This window comes from Paramormyrops kingsleyae, chromosome 15 (genome assembly GCF_048594095.1).
Source record: "Paramormyrops kingsleyae isolate MSU_618 chromosome 15, PKINGS_0.4, whole genome shotgun sequence".
In the NCBI taxonomy this organism is placed as follows: Eukaryota; Metazoa; Chordata; class Actinopteri; order Osteoglossiformes; family Mormyridae; genus Paramormyrops; species Paramormyrops kingsleyae.
The window spans coordinates 24,951,900-24,965,510 of NC_132811.1; the positions used below are offsets into that span (position 1 = coordinate 24,951,900).

Below are 13,611 nucleotides of genomic sequence, written 5' to 3' on the forward strand. Positions count from 1 at the left end.
AATTAAGGCCGGTTTGACCTGCCTGACCCACTAAACCATTACATCATTATTCCCGACTCCTTTTTCACTTGTTTTTGACAGAGAGACCCCTAAAATTCCCACTGAACAATTAGTGCATATGCTATGCATAACAACATTTTTTTTTTTACTCTTAAGTGTTTTCTTTCCTGTTAAAGACTAATTTGTGTATTTTTAAGCATTAATAGGGACAACAGTCAAACTGATTTTGTTTGGTCACTTTATATGAGACACTGGGAAGTGCTTGTGGGGGGGGGGGGGCTTTTCACAATGCAAAAATGTTATAGCTGCTGGGAACAAAAATTGAATCCTAAAGAACAAGCATAAAATCAGCTATAAAATTAGGGTGGGAGGGCGTTGGGATCTCACAGGGCTACGAACGTGAATGGGAGGCAGAGGTCAGCACCAGTAACCAGCGTGACCTTTAATGTCTCAATGGGAACTGGGGGGGGGGGGGGGGTGACACCTTCTGACATCTCACTTGAGGAAAGGAGACAATCTGGACACAATGCCATAAAGTTGTCATGATGGTGCCCCTTCCCTAGTAGATAATACTGTTGTCACTGCAAAACAGTACGGTTATAAAATAATGTCCTGGGTCCATTTCCTTCAAGCCACCTGATTCTTCTATCCAACATGATTATTTCTCAATAAAACATTTTCTTAGTGTTCATAAGCGCTAGTCAAGTTTAATTAATCCATCTATTAAACACACCAATAAATCCCTTCTTAACTATTCAGTACCACATGTTAAGCTGGTCTATAAAATCAAAACTAGACGGTCTTCTGTTCAGGGTTTTCATGGGACACTTGGCTGGAGTGCTTAGTTGAGATCAAGGATGTATAGATGTGACAAATTCCAATGAATCATGCATGGCTGCCCCAATGTTCCCTTCAGAAAAGGACTTGGCCACCAAAAGGCGGAAATGCTGAATTTCAGTGATGAAGACTGATGTCAGGTCACTTGAGAGAATGCGACTAGCAGATCCCTGCCAAAGGCAGGAAAATCCTTACACTTACCTTCACTGAAATGAGGCATGTAAATTAATCTCATTCCACACAAAAAATGCAGGGTGGAATATCAGATTTCTGAATATGAGATTGTTGGGGGGGGATATCCTTGGTTTATGCCTTTTAATGGACCCGATGATCAAGTAACATAAAGAGGCTTACCCAAGGTGCGTCACCCTGTCCGCAAGTAAACACAAAGAAAACTCACTCTGTTGTCTATTGTTTTTCCCACCTTCTAAGCTAGCACTGAGTAGGGTAGGCTGTGAACTGTGAACGTTTGTAGGGAGTAGGACATCTCCAACACCTGAAATCTTCCCACAAGAATGCTAGTTTGGGCATGTGACTCAGTGGGCTAAGCCTCTGTGCCTGTGACTCGAAGGATGCCGGTTCGAGCCTGGCTTTGGCACGTCTGTGGACCCTTGAGTGAGGCCCTTAACCCGCAGCTCTATGGGTGCCACTACAGGTGGCTGCCCTTCGCTGCCAAACTTGCTTTCACCTAAATATGTGACTTTGTGTCATGAAGAGCAATATGGGGTAGGCAAAAAGAATTTCCACACGAGGATCAATAAAGTATTATTATTATTGTTATTATTAATAATGCAAAATATTTGCTAATGTTTGTCAATCAGAAATAGGATAGGTACTTCCTGAACATTGTAAGAATTTTGGTGCGATGATGGATGGTGGAGTACTGTATGGGTACTGGGCTTCGACTCACCAAATCGTCGGTGGCGGTATCTGGCCATCCCTCCCATTGCTGGTGCCGGACAGGAATGTTTGTCAGATCAGAGATGTTCCTCTTCACCTGAGGAAGACAGAGCAGAAGATGTCCCTCAGCAGATCCCAACCAACCCATTCATCCATCCATCCATCCATTTACAATGCTTCTGCCAATTAAACATGATGCTACCATCTGGGATCTAATTTGCAGGTCCGTCATTCTGACTGGAGAAAGGGGCAGACCGCAGGAATTATGCAAGCAGGGTGTGTGAGCTGTACCCATAGCAGACGAGAGCAGGGAGACAAAGGGACGTAGAATGATGGAAACGGCCTTCTGTTATTTGCATTCCGCAGATGCCAGCTTTAATTCCCAGGAACAACAGCCTCCCGCTCTAAAATGAACAGTATTTCCCTTCTGCCATTCAAGCAGGGAGCATCCGCACTTAATGACACTCGGGGCAAATACACAGTCCACAGGGCCGCCTCAATGCTGTGCCTGCAGTCGTGGCCTCTGGGTTTGAAACGCCATGCCAATCTGATGTGAGGAGGCCAAGAGTGATCAAAGCGGGCGTCGGCAGAGCTCACTGGCCTCTGATTCTAGCGCATTACCCCTGCAGAATGCACAGTCCTGTGGGTGGAGATACTGATGCAGAGTAAATGCGCCTTTGTGGGTGGAAATCTTCCTCTGTACATAGCCAAATCCTCCCCAAACCACAAGGGGAGCAAGTTCTGGGTGACACCACGTGAGAAGAGACAGGTACGTTGGGTTCAAGCCATGCCATGTACATCAAGAAACTACAGAATGAGGTTAAAAAGAGGGAAACATCATAGGATAATGGACTCCTCGATTATCATGGGCATAGGACAACAATGATATCCTCAAACTAGTCTGTGCAGCACTTCAGGCTTGCACAAGAATTCTGGAGTCCTTTCTCAAGTTCTTTCAACCTTAAAGGCGGCGGCCAATTATGTTTGACCCCTAAAAACACAATCTGCCCTAGGTGGGTCTTCGAGTCATGTGGAAGCAAAGTCGAAGAATCAAGCAGTGATAAAAAAAAATATGTTTACTATTTTATACCTCCAAAGTTTAACATCTAGAACGTTATAAAGCATATGATGATTCTCAAAGTTCTCCAACTGCAATAAAAAAAAAATGCAAAGAAATAGTTTAGGGGACTTAGGGACAGGGAACACTCAAGCCAGCTGAAAACTCCCACCCACCTGCCCGCAGGCTTCCCCAGCAGCTCTGTCTCGCTGGAACACACGCATGTGAGCGCAGCCAAACACACACAGCGCCTTTATGAAGTGAGACGGGGTCAAGCGCGGTGGCGAATGTTATTACAGAGTGTAATATCTATGTTTGACCAAAGGGCTACAGGGATTTGGCCGGAGAGAGCTGACCGGCAGGCAGCCGTAAACAGCGGCTCATGGCTGTAATGAAGCGCCACAGGTCGCAGGTCGTGGCAGCCCGGGGGATACAAGAAACCGTGTCACCGCTGACAGCTGCCGTTGACTCCAACTCTCTACCTGGGCTCACCCACCCAACCCAGCAGCAGCCACCATGTCCTGAACACGCCCCCATATTGAGCATGCCTCCCATGCAAACGTAATTAGACTCCCGCGTACTCCCAGGTCGTCCTGCAGGCGGTGAGTCTTCACGGCCTAAAACGCCACAGACATCAGGAACAAGCAGATACATCTGAGGATGTGTTGTAGTAAATTCCGAGGTCTATAGATAGAGGATCTGTGAAGAAAGCAAATCCAGATTGTGTGTTCAAAATGCTGTAGCTAGACCCTTACGGGAGAAGCATCCATTACGAATGACTAATGAGCACCATGGTGCCAAGGCCGCCGATGCTCTGAGGGATGTAACCCTGTCATTATCAGGAATTACATGCGACAGGGCCTTTATTACGCTAAACAACTCACGATCTGGCCAAGGATCAAAAGCTCTATGCACAACATGCCTTTGCACTTTTAAAATGACTCGGAAACATAATGGGCAAGATAATTACTGTGACACTACCGCAAACATTAACATGCAATTCTAAAAAAAGACCAGCAAAAGCATTTCTTTCTGAGCTTTTTAAGAATTTGGCAGGCCCTTTTCTCTGTAAGCACTGGATTATCAATGATCTACTGTATTAAAAAATAAATAAATAACGATCAGAAACAACCACTAACCTTTAATTTCTCAGATTCCTTGCAAGTAAACAGCCCAATTTAAGTCAATCGATGTAACAGAGGAGTAGTGTGAGCAGGTGATGGAATATAAATGATACAATAATCATAAAGGAACTGCAGGATTATCAAGGAGAACCAACAGAAAAGACTATCTTAGGGGATCAGAGGGCCAGGGTGACCCAGTCACTTCACATCACAGCCCATTCTACACAGTACATCGTATCTATTATCCTGGTCTAGATCTAGCCTGTTCACCATGATAGATGCATTTTTCTGCACTAGTAAATTTTACCAATTCAGACATAAACAGTGGGATGGAAAGGGAGGACTGACATCCACAACCAGCTGCCAGGTACAACTAGGCCCAGATTTAATCGAAACAAGTGTCAGTAGAAATAATTCCATAAATCCAAACACCTACTGACATCGATACCATAGGCATGGGCAGAGGAACCAGAACCGGTGAGGACAAACAACACTGGGACACTGTCGTACTTTCAGCTGAATGCACATTTGTTTGACGCACTTGTACAGCAGATGAAAATCCTTGTAGCCAACTCCTGCAAAACACATAATTAGCAATGTTCCCACCAAGTCGGAAAACGAAGGCACAAAAAACAAGGCCTAAAATGCATGGAGTACTGAGGTGGAATCTGACAGAAACACAGCTGCCAGGGCCTCCCAGCCCTCAAGATCACATTCATAGGCTTTTGGGGCAGAACAAAGCACAAATAACTGCAAATAAAACACGCTAGAAAAGGAAAACACTCAGTTTGATACCCTGTTTTTAACTAAACTGAATAGAGTGGGAGACAACAAGGGAAAACGATAAATGTTGATGAATCTGGTCTTTCCAGTTGTCATAACACATTAGTGATTATAATCCCCTGCATTAAGGAATGCTGGTAGACCATGTGAAAGCAGAAACAGGGCTGACTTTGGTTTTAAATACTAATCAAGAAACAACTACTATACAAAAAAAGTCATGTAAGATCAAGCACATACACTTGAACTGCTGAAGGAGAGACATATGAAATCTCTCGTATTTATACTTTACAATATACTTTAAAAGTACATGTATTGGACAGCTGTTAGTCTCACACCCAGAGGAAGCAGGTCAGATACTCCCTTTCATCCTCCTGGGTGCCCAGAACCTACGATTACTTTGGGTGATGTAAACACAAATGGGGAATTGTAACTATTCGGCAGTGAACACTATTTCGTTCTTTGGGAAGCTCTTTTCAATCACATGCTGAAAAACACCTAACAATTACATGTCTCCCAGTGGAAAAGCGTGCGTGTAAATCATCCAATGCCCAACGGACAAGTCCTAATAGAAGTCAAAGACTGAACACCCTCTCGGTCTCATGCTTTGCCAATTCTATATCCAATAGGACGGATTTATATGTGCCATACTTTAGAAATGCCAACACCCATAAAACAGTAGCAAGATGATTGGAATGTTTAACAATCCAGTCTGTATAAGATATGAAACTTACGAAGCATTTCTAAGAGAGTTTTTAGGCACACTACTTTTACCTACACACTGGGGTATCAAGGTGCGTGAATAATCAATGTTACGGGGAGATTTAGTGAGATGGTCTGATCGGATCAGGGGGTGAACAGGGGTGGCATCGCTGCTCCTAGTACTGGATTAAGCAGAAAAGAAATGCAATTAACAATTCAAATGAAAACACACAGAAAAATTCATAAGTTTCCGTCACCCTGAACTGCCAGATATTTCATTTCAAAATAACCTGCCCCACACACTCGCACAACGACTCTACAGCAAATCACCTGCTGCCTCTTGCTGCCACCTATTGAGCGGTATTTAAAAAACTAAAAAAATAAAAATACCTTGAGTTGTTTTTCAGGCAGCCAAGCGCCTACCAGCCACCGAGACTGTACTGGTACAAAAGAAATTTGTTTGAAAGAAGCACTGTCAGAAAAGGCTGGGGGAAAACAAAAGTTAAGCAGACAGAGAGGATCCACTGGATCTATTCTGCTCTTCCTATTAAAGCTATTTTAATCAATCTCTGTGTGAATATTCTCAAAATTACGCATCCTAAAGGGACAAAAATCGTAGTAGTCTCACCATTTCATACGCCAAGTGCTAATCCACAGCTACGGTTAAATGAGAAAAGGTTACCATTAAACAGTCACAACCTTACCAGCACCAGATGCTGTGTATTCAGCCTTGTGGGCTCCCCCACCCCACCCCCAACATTTTTTTTGTTTTCCGTTCTCTTCTCCAGCTGCAGAGAGGGGAGCTCGAGGATGGAAAAATCCCCTGAACGACTTGTCTGGTCACGGACACTCTGGGCCCCTTCAACCAGCCCTATTCTGCCCGGCACTTTCCTGGCAAACATTTGTTCTGCAGCTTAGCCCAGCCCTAGATTTTTGCCTGGGAATGCCAATCGGGGCCCAGGCCCCGAGATGGAGGCCCCGCAAGCGAGGGGAGCGCGGGAGGGAGGCTGGCCGGCCATTCCCTGGGAGGCACCAGGCGAAGCCAGTCTTTGGCAAAGACAAACAAGGGGACCAGGCTGTGGGGCCATTGATATGCACAAGCGGAGGGAGAAGCGCGGCCTGATCTGATGCTAAGACAAAGGGACGGGCCCCCCAGCTGGGGGGTGGGTGCTGAGCATGGCGCACCTCTCTCCTTTAATTCACCATCCCATCGCATTTCTTATTCTGCTCATTCCCCCGCCTGAAATGGAAACAGCATCCATCACTTTCAGACATCGAGAACCAAAAAAAGATGCGTATCAGAGAGCTCATCATGCCAAGAGGGGGGTGCCGCCTCACCTGACGAGCCCAAGCACTTGCATGTATTCTCTCACACACACACACACACACACACACACACGCAAGCTGATTGTGTATGAGGAGAGCCAGAGGGCCATGGTGATGCTTTCTCCTCTCTATGGAGGGAGTAGAATGCCTAAAGACATGCATGCACAGGCAAACAGGGGCCCAGTTTGTTCCTCTTTGTCCCTCTCCAGCCCCCCCGCCAGGCTGCTGGTAACCCCCCCCCCCTCCACACTCATGACAGAGACCCCTCCCTGGTTCCTGTAATCCCAACAGAAACACTTAAGGATCACAGTAGGTGCTCATCAAAACCATCTGCCCGGGTAGGAGAGGGGAGCCGGCAGTGCGCCGCTGTAGGATTAATCTCCTCAATTAGCACCGTTACAAACGCGTCAAGCAGGCCCATCGCCGTGATGGTCAGGAGGCCAGGGGAGCCTGGCCCGGCCCGGCTCAGCCCGACCCATCTGGGGAACGTGAAGGCCAAGCAAACGGGCTCCGAGATTGACGATCATCACCGCGGTCAAGGGATGCGGAAACAATAAGGAGGCCCTCATTATGAACTCAAGCCCTGGATGAAAAGCAGCGTTCGTGCCCTGAGCGGATACGCGATTGACCCGCGTTTCGGTCTGGTTCAAGGACCGCATTATGCAGGCACAAGGGCCCTGACATGGGCTGAGCCGGGAATGGCCACAGTTCACAACAACCATCTAAACAGTAATGTGTCAGATCCCGATCCTCAGAGCTGTTAGGAAGACAATCAAACCCAACCTGGATAACAGTTACAAGATCGCATTTTGATAATGGAACAAACAGCTATGGAGAGTTACAAAGAAACTTTAACTATGTGATAAATAGAATGAAATGAGTTTAACGGATTCTCATTTTATTTAATCAAACAATTGATAAAATATAGCTAGCCACTAGGGCTGGGCGATATGACAATATTGGAGATGGCACAATATTTTTTCTGATACCATTATTAAAATTGAGTATCTGCCTACCACTTTGAATTTTTTTCCTCTTTATCAACTACTAATCATTAAGTAAGATATCTGTTAGGGCTGTAATGATATACTCAGCCCACGAGACGAGACAAGACACAATATTAGGTTCATGAGAACGAGACGATATTTTAACAATATTTTAAGGAAAATTTCAAAGAGGAGATATATTACTGGAAAGCAGCCTTTTATTTGATTAATTTGAAAGACAAAAAATGCTAAGTAATGCAGATGTATGGTGAAATGTTTTAAATAATCACCATCATCATATGCAGTAAAGAACAGAACAAATATCTAGCACCATAAAATATTTCACCACAAACTCAAATGACAGGCTTCTCTCGTATTTGACTCAATTGAACATAGAATATAAATAAAACAATATAAACAAACATTTTTTTTATGTTTTCTTCATCGGTGCAGTGGATTTAAGTAAAGAGCTATGATGGTGCTGCAAATGGCTTTGCATATTAGCAGCGTTAGCCGCTGTGTACGGCATTATTTTCCTACAGTGCTTACAGATGGTTCTTGTTTTGTCTGTCACCCTTTCGCTGTTTATATTTTCCACCGGGTAACCAAAATTCTGCCACGCAAAAGATTTAAAAGTGTCTGGGGCATCTGCTATGGTAATTTCGTCAGACACCGACATGCTTACAACAGCTGATCTGCAGTGCTTTCGCAAAACCGCTTTTCACAATGACGAGAAATCTCGTCATGTTGTAATATCGCAAGATCTCGTGGCACCCCTAATATCTGTATCAATATATTTCAATTATTATGGCAAATTATCTGCAATAAATGTTGTAGCCACATTTTTTGGCCATCCTAAGAATAGGAAAATGGTCATGTTGCTGTAAGCTATGCCACTACACTACAGGAAGAAATCCACGGCCAACATGATTTACACTAGTCTGCTTCTTTGTTTTATTCAGTAACTTTCACAAAAATTAATAGATATATTTCCCAAAGTGCAAATCATGTAATCTGTTGCCAAAATAAAATAAAGAAATCAATCACAAAATACCGCAACAAATTATTTCTAGTCAAAAAAGTACACATAAGTCTCCAGTACAAAATATATGATGGAACAAAGACTGAAATAGTAATTAACCAAAATTTAGAAAGAATACAAATCTAAAAACATCTATTTTGTGCAAATTTTACTGTGTCCAGACTTTGGAAAAATCAGCACTAACCTTACACACATTGCACTCTGCAGTTGGGCTTTTAATTCCTCACCATAAAGTACAGTAACTTTATTCCCACACAGCCAGCAGCTCAGATGCACATGTTTCTGAACAGCCAGCCCTCACCTGACCCTCACTTCTGTTTACAGTGTGTCACACTAAGTCTACAAGAATATTTACGATTTTTCAGGCTACACCATCTAGAAAAAAAACCCCAATCGGTTTCTTACTGTCCCACCCGTCCAAATATCCGATTTTAACTGTCAGCTGTTCAACAGATTACGGTAATATATTCATGCTTTAATAACTTTCTTTCAGCTAAAAAAATGTAAGTGCCCTGCATGCGTGTCTGTGTATATCACTTTCCTTAGATATCGCCAAGCTCAACTAGCTACATTACTTGCATAATTACTTAAATATGTATTTTTGCATTAAAGCACCAACTACAAGTTAACAGTAAAATTGAGGCGTTCCACCTCATAATACAGTAAACAAAAATATGTCTAGAGGAGAAAGTGCACATCAAACTGAATGCTGCCTGAAAACCTAAAGTAACAGAAGAATGAGGCCCCTTTTCACAAATAAGTATGCCACCAGCCAAATGGTTTCACACTCGGTGTGCAGACATTCAAAGAAATTCAAGTTCTATGAATAAATTTAAATTGAAAAGCAGCAGACAGAGTTCAGAAGGCAGTGGAGAGCGTTAGCAAACAACAGTCTTAAGATACCAATTATAGTCATTAAAAAATATATAATTACACCATTTGCTTAATTTTCTTTGGCAAATCGAAAAAAGCTTCAGTGCCAGTGGTCAACAGGAAAACATTTTTTAGAGAAGCACTGAACCAAGATTCAGCCTTCTGAGACCCAAACTTAAATTCATTATGCATCTAACACATACAATCATGTGCCAGGATTAATTATCCATCATGGTTTCCACACAGTACACGTGCCAACAGGATGGAGTATGACCAGCAAACCCAGATGACCACTAGCCTCTCCATACAGCAGAACTACTGTAACAACTTACTGTCATTACATAGCACTTAACTTTGGGAACAAAATACCAACCCATACATTATCCTCCCAGTCCAAAACGTCATGGAAACTAGAAAAGATGCTATTGGAGCAACAATAAAAGCAATAAAATCCCCAGACTGCTCCATCACCACCTCCTACATGTAATTCCTATACCCCCAGGTATAATTCTAATTTCTAGAATTACTAAACGAATCAACTGAAAATGTGAAAGCGAATTTAACCCAAATGTCCTAGTCATGACACACAACTCTGACACTATACCTATTCATTTATTGCGGGAGACATGACTGTGGATGGAAAGTGAGTTGGGAGGTGGCCGATTTGGCCGAAATGTCATGTCGTACTGCAGAATGTTTGGGAGAATATGCAGCTGAGGCAGCGTAGTCGACCCATCTATGGACCGCGTGTTTGTCGTGTGACAAGTACAATATTATTAGCAGTCCGATGGTGTATAAAATTTGTTGACTGGATTTTCCAAGTGAGCTAACTGGTTAAAAAAGATCAGATAAGTTTTTAATTTAAAGTCTCTACACAAAAATTGAGACTGAGACAAATATATTGACAAAAATGAAACATACAGACAGCGATGAAATGTTATGCAGACTGCAATTGCCGTGTTTCACATCAGTCTGTTTTTCTTCTGTTGTTATAATACAAGTGCAAAGTAGTGCACTGGTAAATGGACATTCATTGGTAGCTCAGCCTAGCCGCAATCATGCCTAGCTGACTCCGTGACAGCAAGTATGTTCATGAAGTGCCATTCACCTCACAACTATGCTATGTTGGACAAAAGCTTCTGCAAAATAAAAATAAATGCAAATGTAGAGCTGTTTCACGATTTTACGATACCTCTCAAATGAGTACTATGGAAAAAACAGCAGCAGAATACGACATCACCACATCACCATACACCAGCTGGGACAAAAATAAATGTTAGTTGGTAAACTGCTTCATCAGCTTATAAAATTGGTCATACAGTATTTACACTGATTGGCCAACTGATAGTCAGTGCTGTAGTCAACCACGATAAATTTCACAAAAAAATTTGCGGTTAAACTGAAGGCACCACCCCAACATTCCTTAGAGCGCTTTTCCACCGCACCAGGTACCATACTTTCGGTACTTCCATAAAGTACCAAAAGTATGGTACTTCTTTTGTGTTGGTTTCCCACTGGTGTAAAAACTGGTACCGGCACCAAATGACATCATCAGTGATCACCCCTGACTGACATCACAAAGCGCGGCGCAGTATTTATTTCACTGAATTCAAACATGTTATTATGATCCTTCACTTTCCTGTAGTCCTGCATAAGTTTTTTGATTTTCAAGCGGCATTGTTCGGTGTTTCGCGTGTGGCCCATTTCTTCCAAGCGGCTTGCTATTACGGCAAATACTTTATTTCGAGTCGTGCCATCCAAATCCCGCTGGATCTGTTCATCCGACCATATGCCGATTAAAGCCTGTGTTACCTCGTTTGTCCATCCTTCCATTTTACTTTTTTATATTTTTGTTTCTACTGCTTCTTATTTAGTTTCTTGCTGTTCGCTGTGTGTCTCAAAAGATGACGGTTGTATTTTGTGTGTCAGTGGCAGGCTATTTGCATAACCAATCAACAGCAAATACGCTTGCAAGTCCCACCCCAAAGTACCAAAGAAGTACCCCAGCTGGTTTGGCACTTTCGGTACTGGAACTCGACCGGAAGTCAATGGAAATGCGAAAGTACCGAAAGTACCATACTTTGTGTGGTGGAAAAGCGCCCTTACACTCTACCCACCTCTCCACAAGTACGAGCACAGGTACATTGGAATGCTTCTCTCTCTCTCACACACACACACACACACACACACAGCTAAGAGTGAACATGGTGCTCAGCTACAGGGTCAGGCCATTTACATAGCCCTCCTTGTATGTCTTAATGGAATCATGTTCACCAGATCTGCAACTGTTCTTTCACATGCCAACACTGACAAGGACTGGGGATAAGTGACGCAATTAAATTCTCTCATAATGAATCTTGCTGAGATGGGGGGGGGGGGGGTTCACCCAAAATATACCAAATGATAATTCTGCAGTTAACACATATTACCATGATACTGCCCAAGCTTACCCTACACACTCATAGTTATTAAAAGCCCAACTTTAATTAAATTCTCCCACAAAAAATTTGCAGAGTTCCTCACAATTAATTTTACCAACTGGCTACCAGATTGCTGACAGAATCTGCCAACCATGAAAAAAGATTATAAACTTTATTTTAGAATAATCAGAAAAGCATATTGTGCCCCGTACTTTGAGAATCACTGACCTGTATAATGTCTCTGTTTAAGTGTGAGGAAAAAAAAAGAAACTCAGATGGTGTCTACAAGCCTTCTGTCTGCCCTCTGCTGTGGCCTATCATGGCTATTTCAACTTTGGGGCAATTTGTCGAAGGCCTAAGCTGTAGATTTTCAGGTGAACATTTTCCTCCATATAATGGTTTTATGAAGTAATAATAAGATCGATTAAAGATCAAATAAAGTAAATAGTGTATGCAAGTGTACATAATGCTTTTGCAAACGTGTTTTTTTGCAGATTTTTTAACGTTTTAATACACACAACATTAAGTGATCTCAATTCATTCCTTGTAAATGTGTACGTTATATAAAGAAAAACTGATCTGTAGGTTACAAAAGGAAATACAATGATTTTTCCAAGAAGTGGGCGTGCACAATTTTGCAACTCGGAAATACATTGTTTTTCCAGGTTATTTCATAAACAAAAGTATGATTGTATGATTATGACATGAAGCAATGAATTCAGTAGTTCAACAGCTAACAAAAGATTTTAATCCTTAGAATGCATTTATTTGCCAATATAACCACCTTGTTTTTCTAAGACTTGTATTAGTCTCATACCCACAGACTGTTAGTTTTTTAATATGATTGCACCCAATTTTGGCTGAAACATTCAAGAAATGCCCTAGACTGTTGAGACGTGTGTACTGCTTTGCTGTAAACCCCCCTCTCTTAGGAAGGCCCACAGGTTTTCCAATGAGTGTCACTCATCTCATCAACCCACAAAACCTTTGTCTTGATGCTTTTGCTCATGTTTTTCTTTAAGGATGGCTGGTTTTCTGCTTTTCTGACATTGCCAATCATGCAAAGCATTTTGCATCTTGTGCTTCTGCAGAGTCAAAGAATGTTGTAGTTCTGGAATATGATGGCACTTGAGACTAAAGGGTTCCTGGATACTTCCTGTTTAATTCCTAAGTCTCTTGCAGTTAATTTGTGTGTTTTTGTCTCATTTTTTGTGTCCCTGGGGACTCATACTCAAAAATCTCTTGAATGTGCAGTGATCCTGACTCAACATCTTTGCAATTTCAATTGTTTTGTATTCCTCTGAAAGCCAGTTAACTATTTTTTCCATTTCATCATCTATTAGGTCTGTTTTTTGTTCCATTTTCCCAATTGAAAAAAACTGCCTCATAATTATGCACACCTGAATTTAAGGCATTCCTCACTTTAAGCCACACCCTCTCTTAATAAAGCAATTAGGTCACCTGAAGATGTTTATAAGGAGTGCATAATGAAATTAATATGGCTTTTCATTTGGGGAAAAATGGTATTGGAGAAGCTAATAATTATGTTTTTGGGGCAATTTGT

At 42.3% G+C, this 13,611-nt stretch overlaps 1 protein-coding gene across 1 annotated transcript in view; it reads right to left on the reverse strand.

The window, feature by feature from the left end:
* Positions 1 to 13,611, reverse strand: part of faf1 (Fas (TNFRSF6) associated factor 1) — a 94,051-nt gene that overhangs the window by 31,557 nt on the left and 48,883 nt on the right. The window contains exon 8 of the mRNA XM_023821370.2: positions 1,748 to 1,834. Coding sequence (XP_023677138.2) covers positions 1,748 to 1,834 — 87 coding nt within the window. The remainder of the gene's footprint in view (positions 1 to 1,747; positions 1,835 to 13,611) is intronic.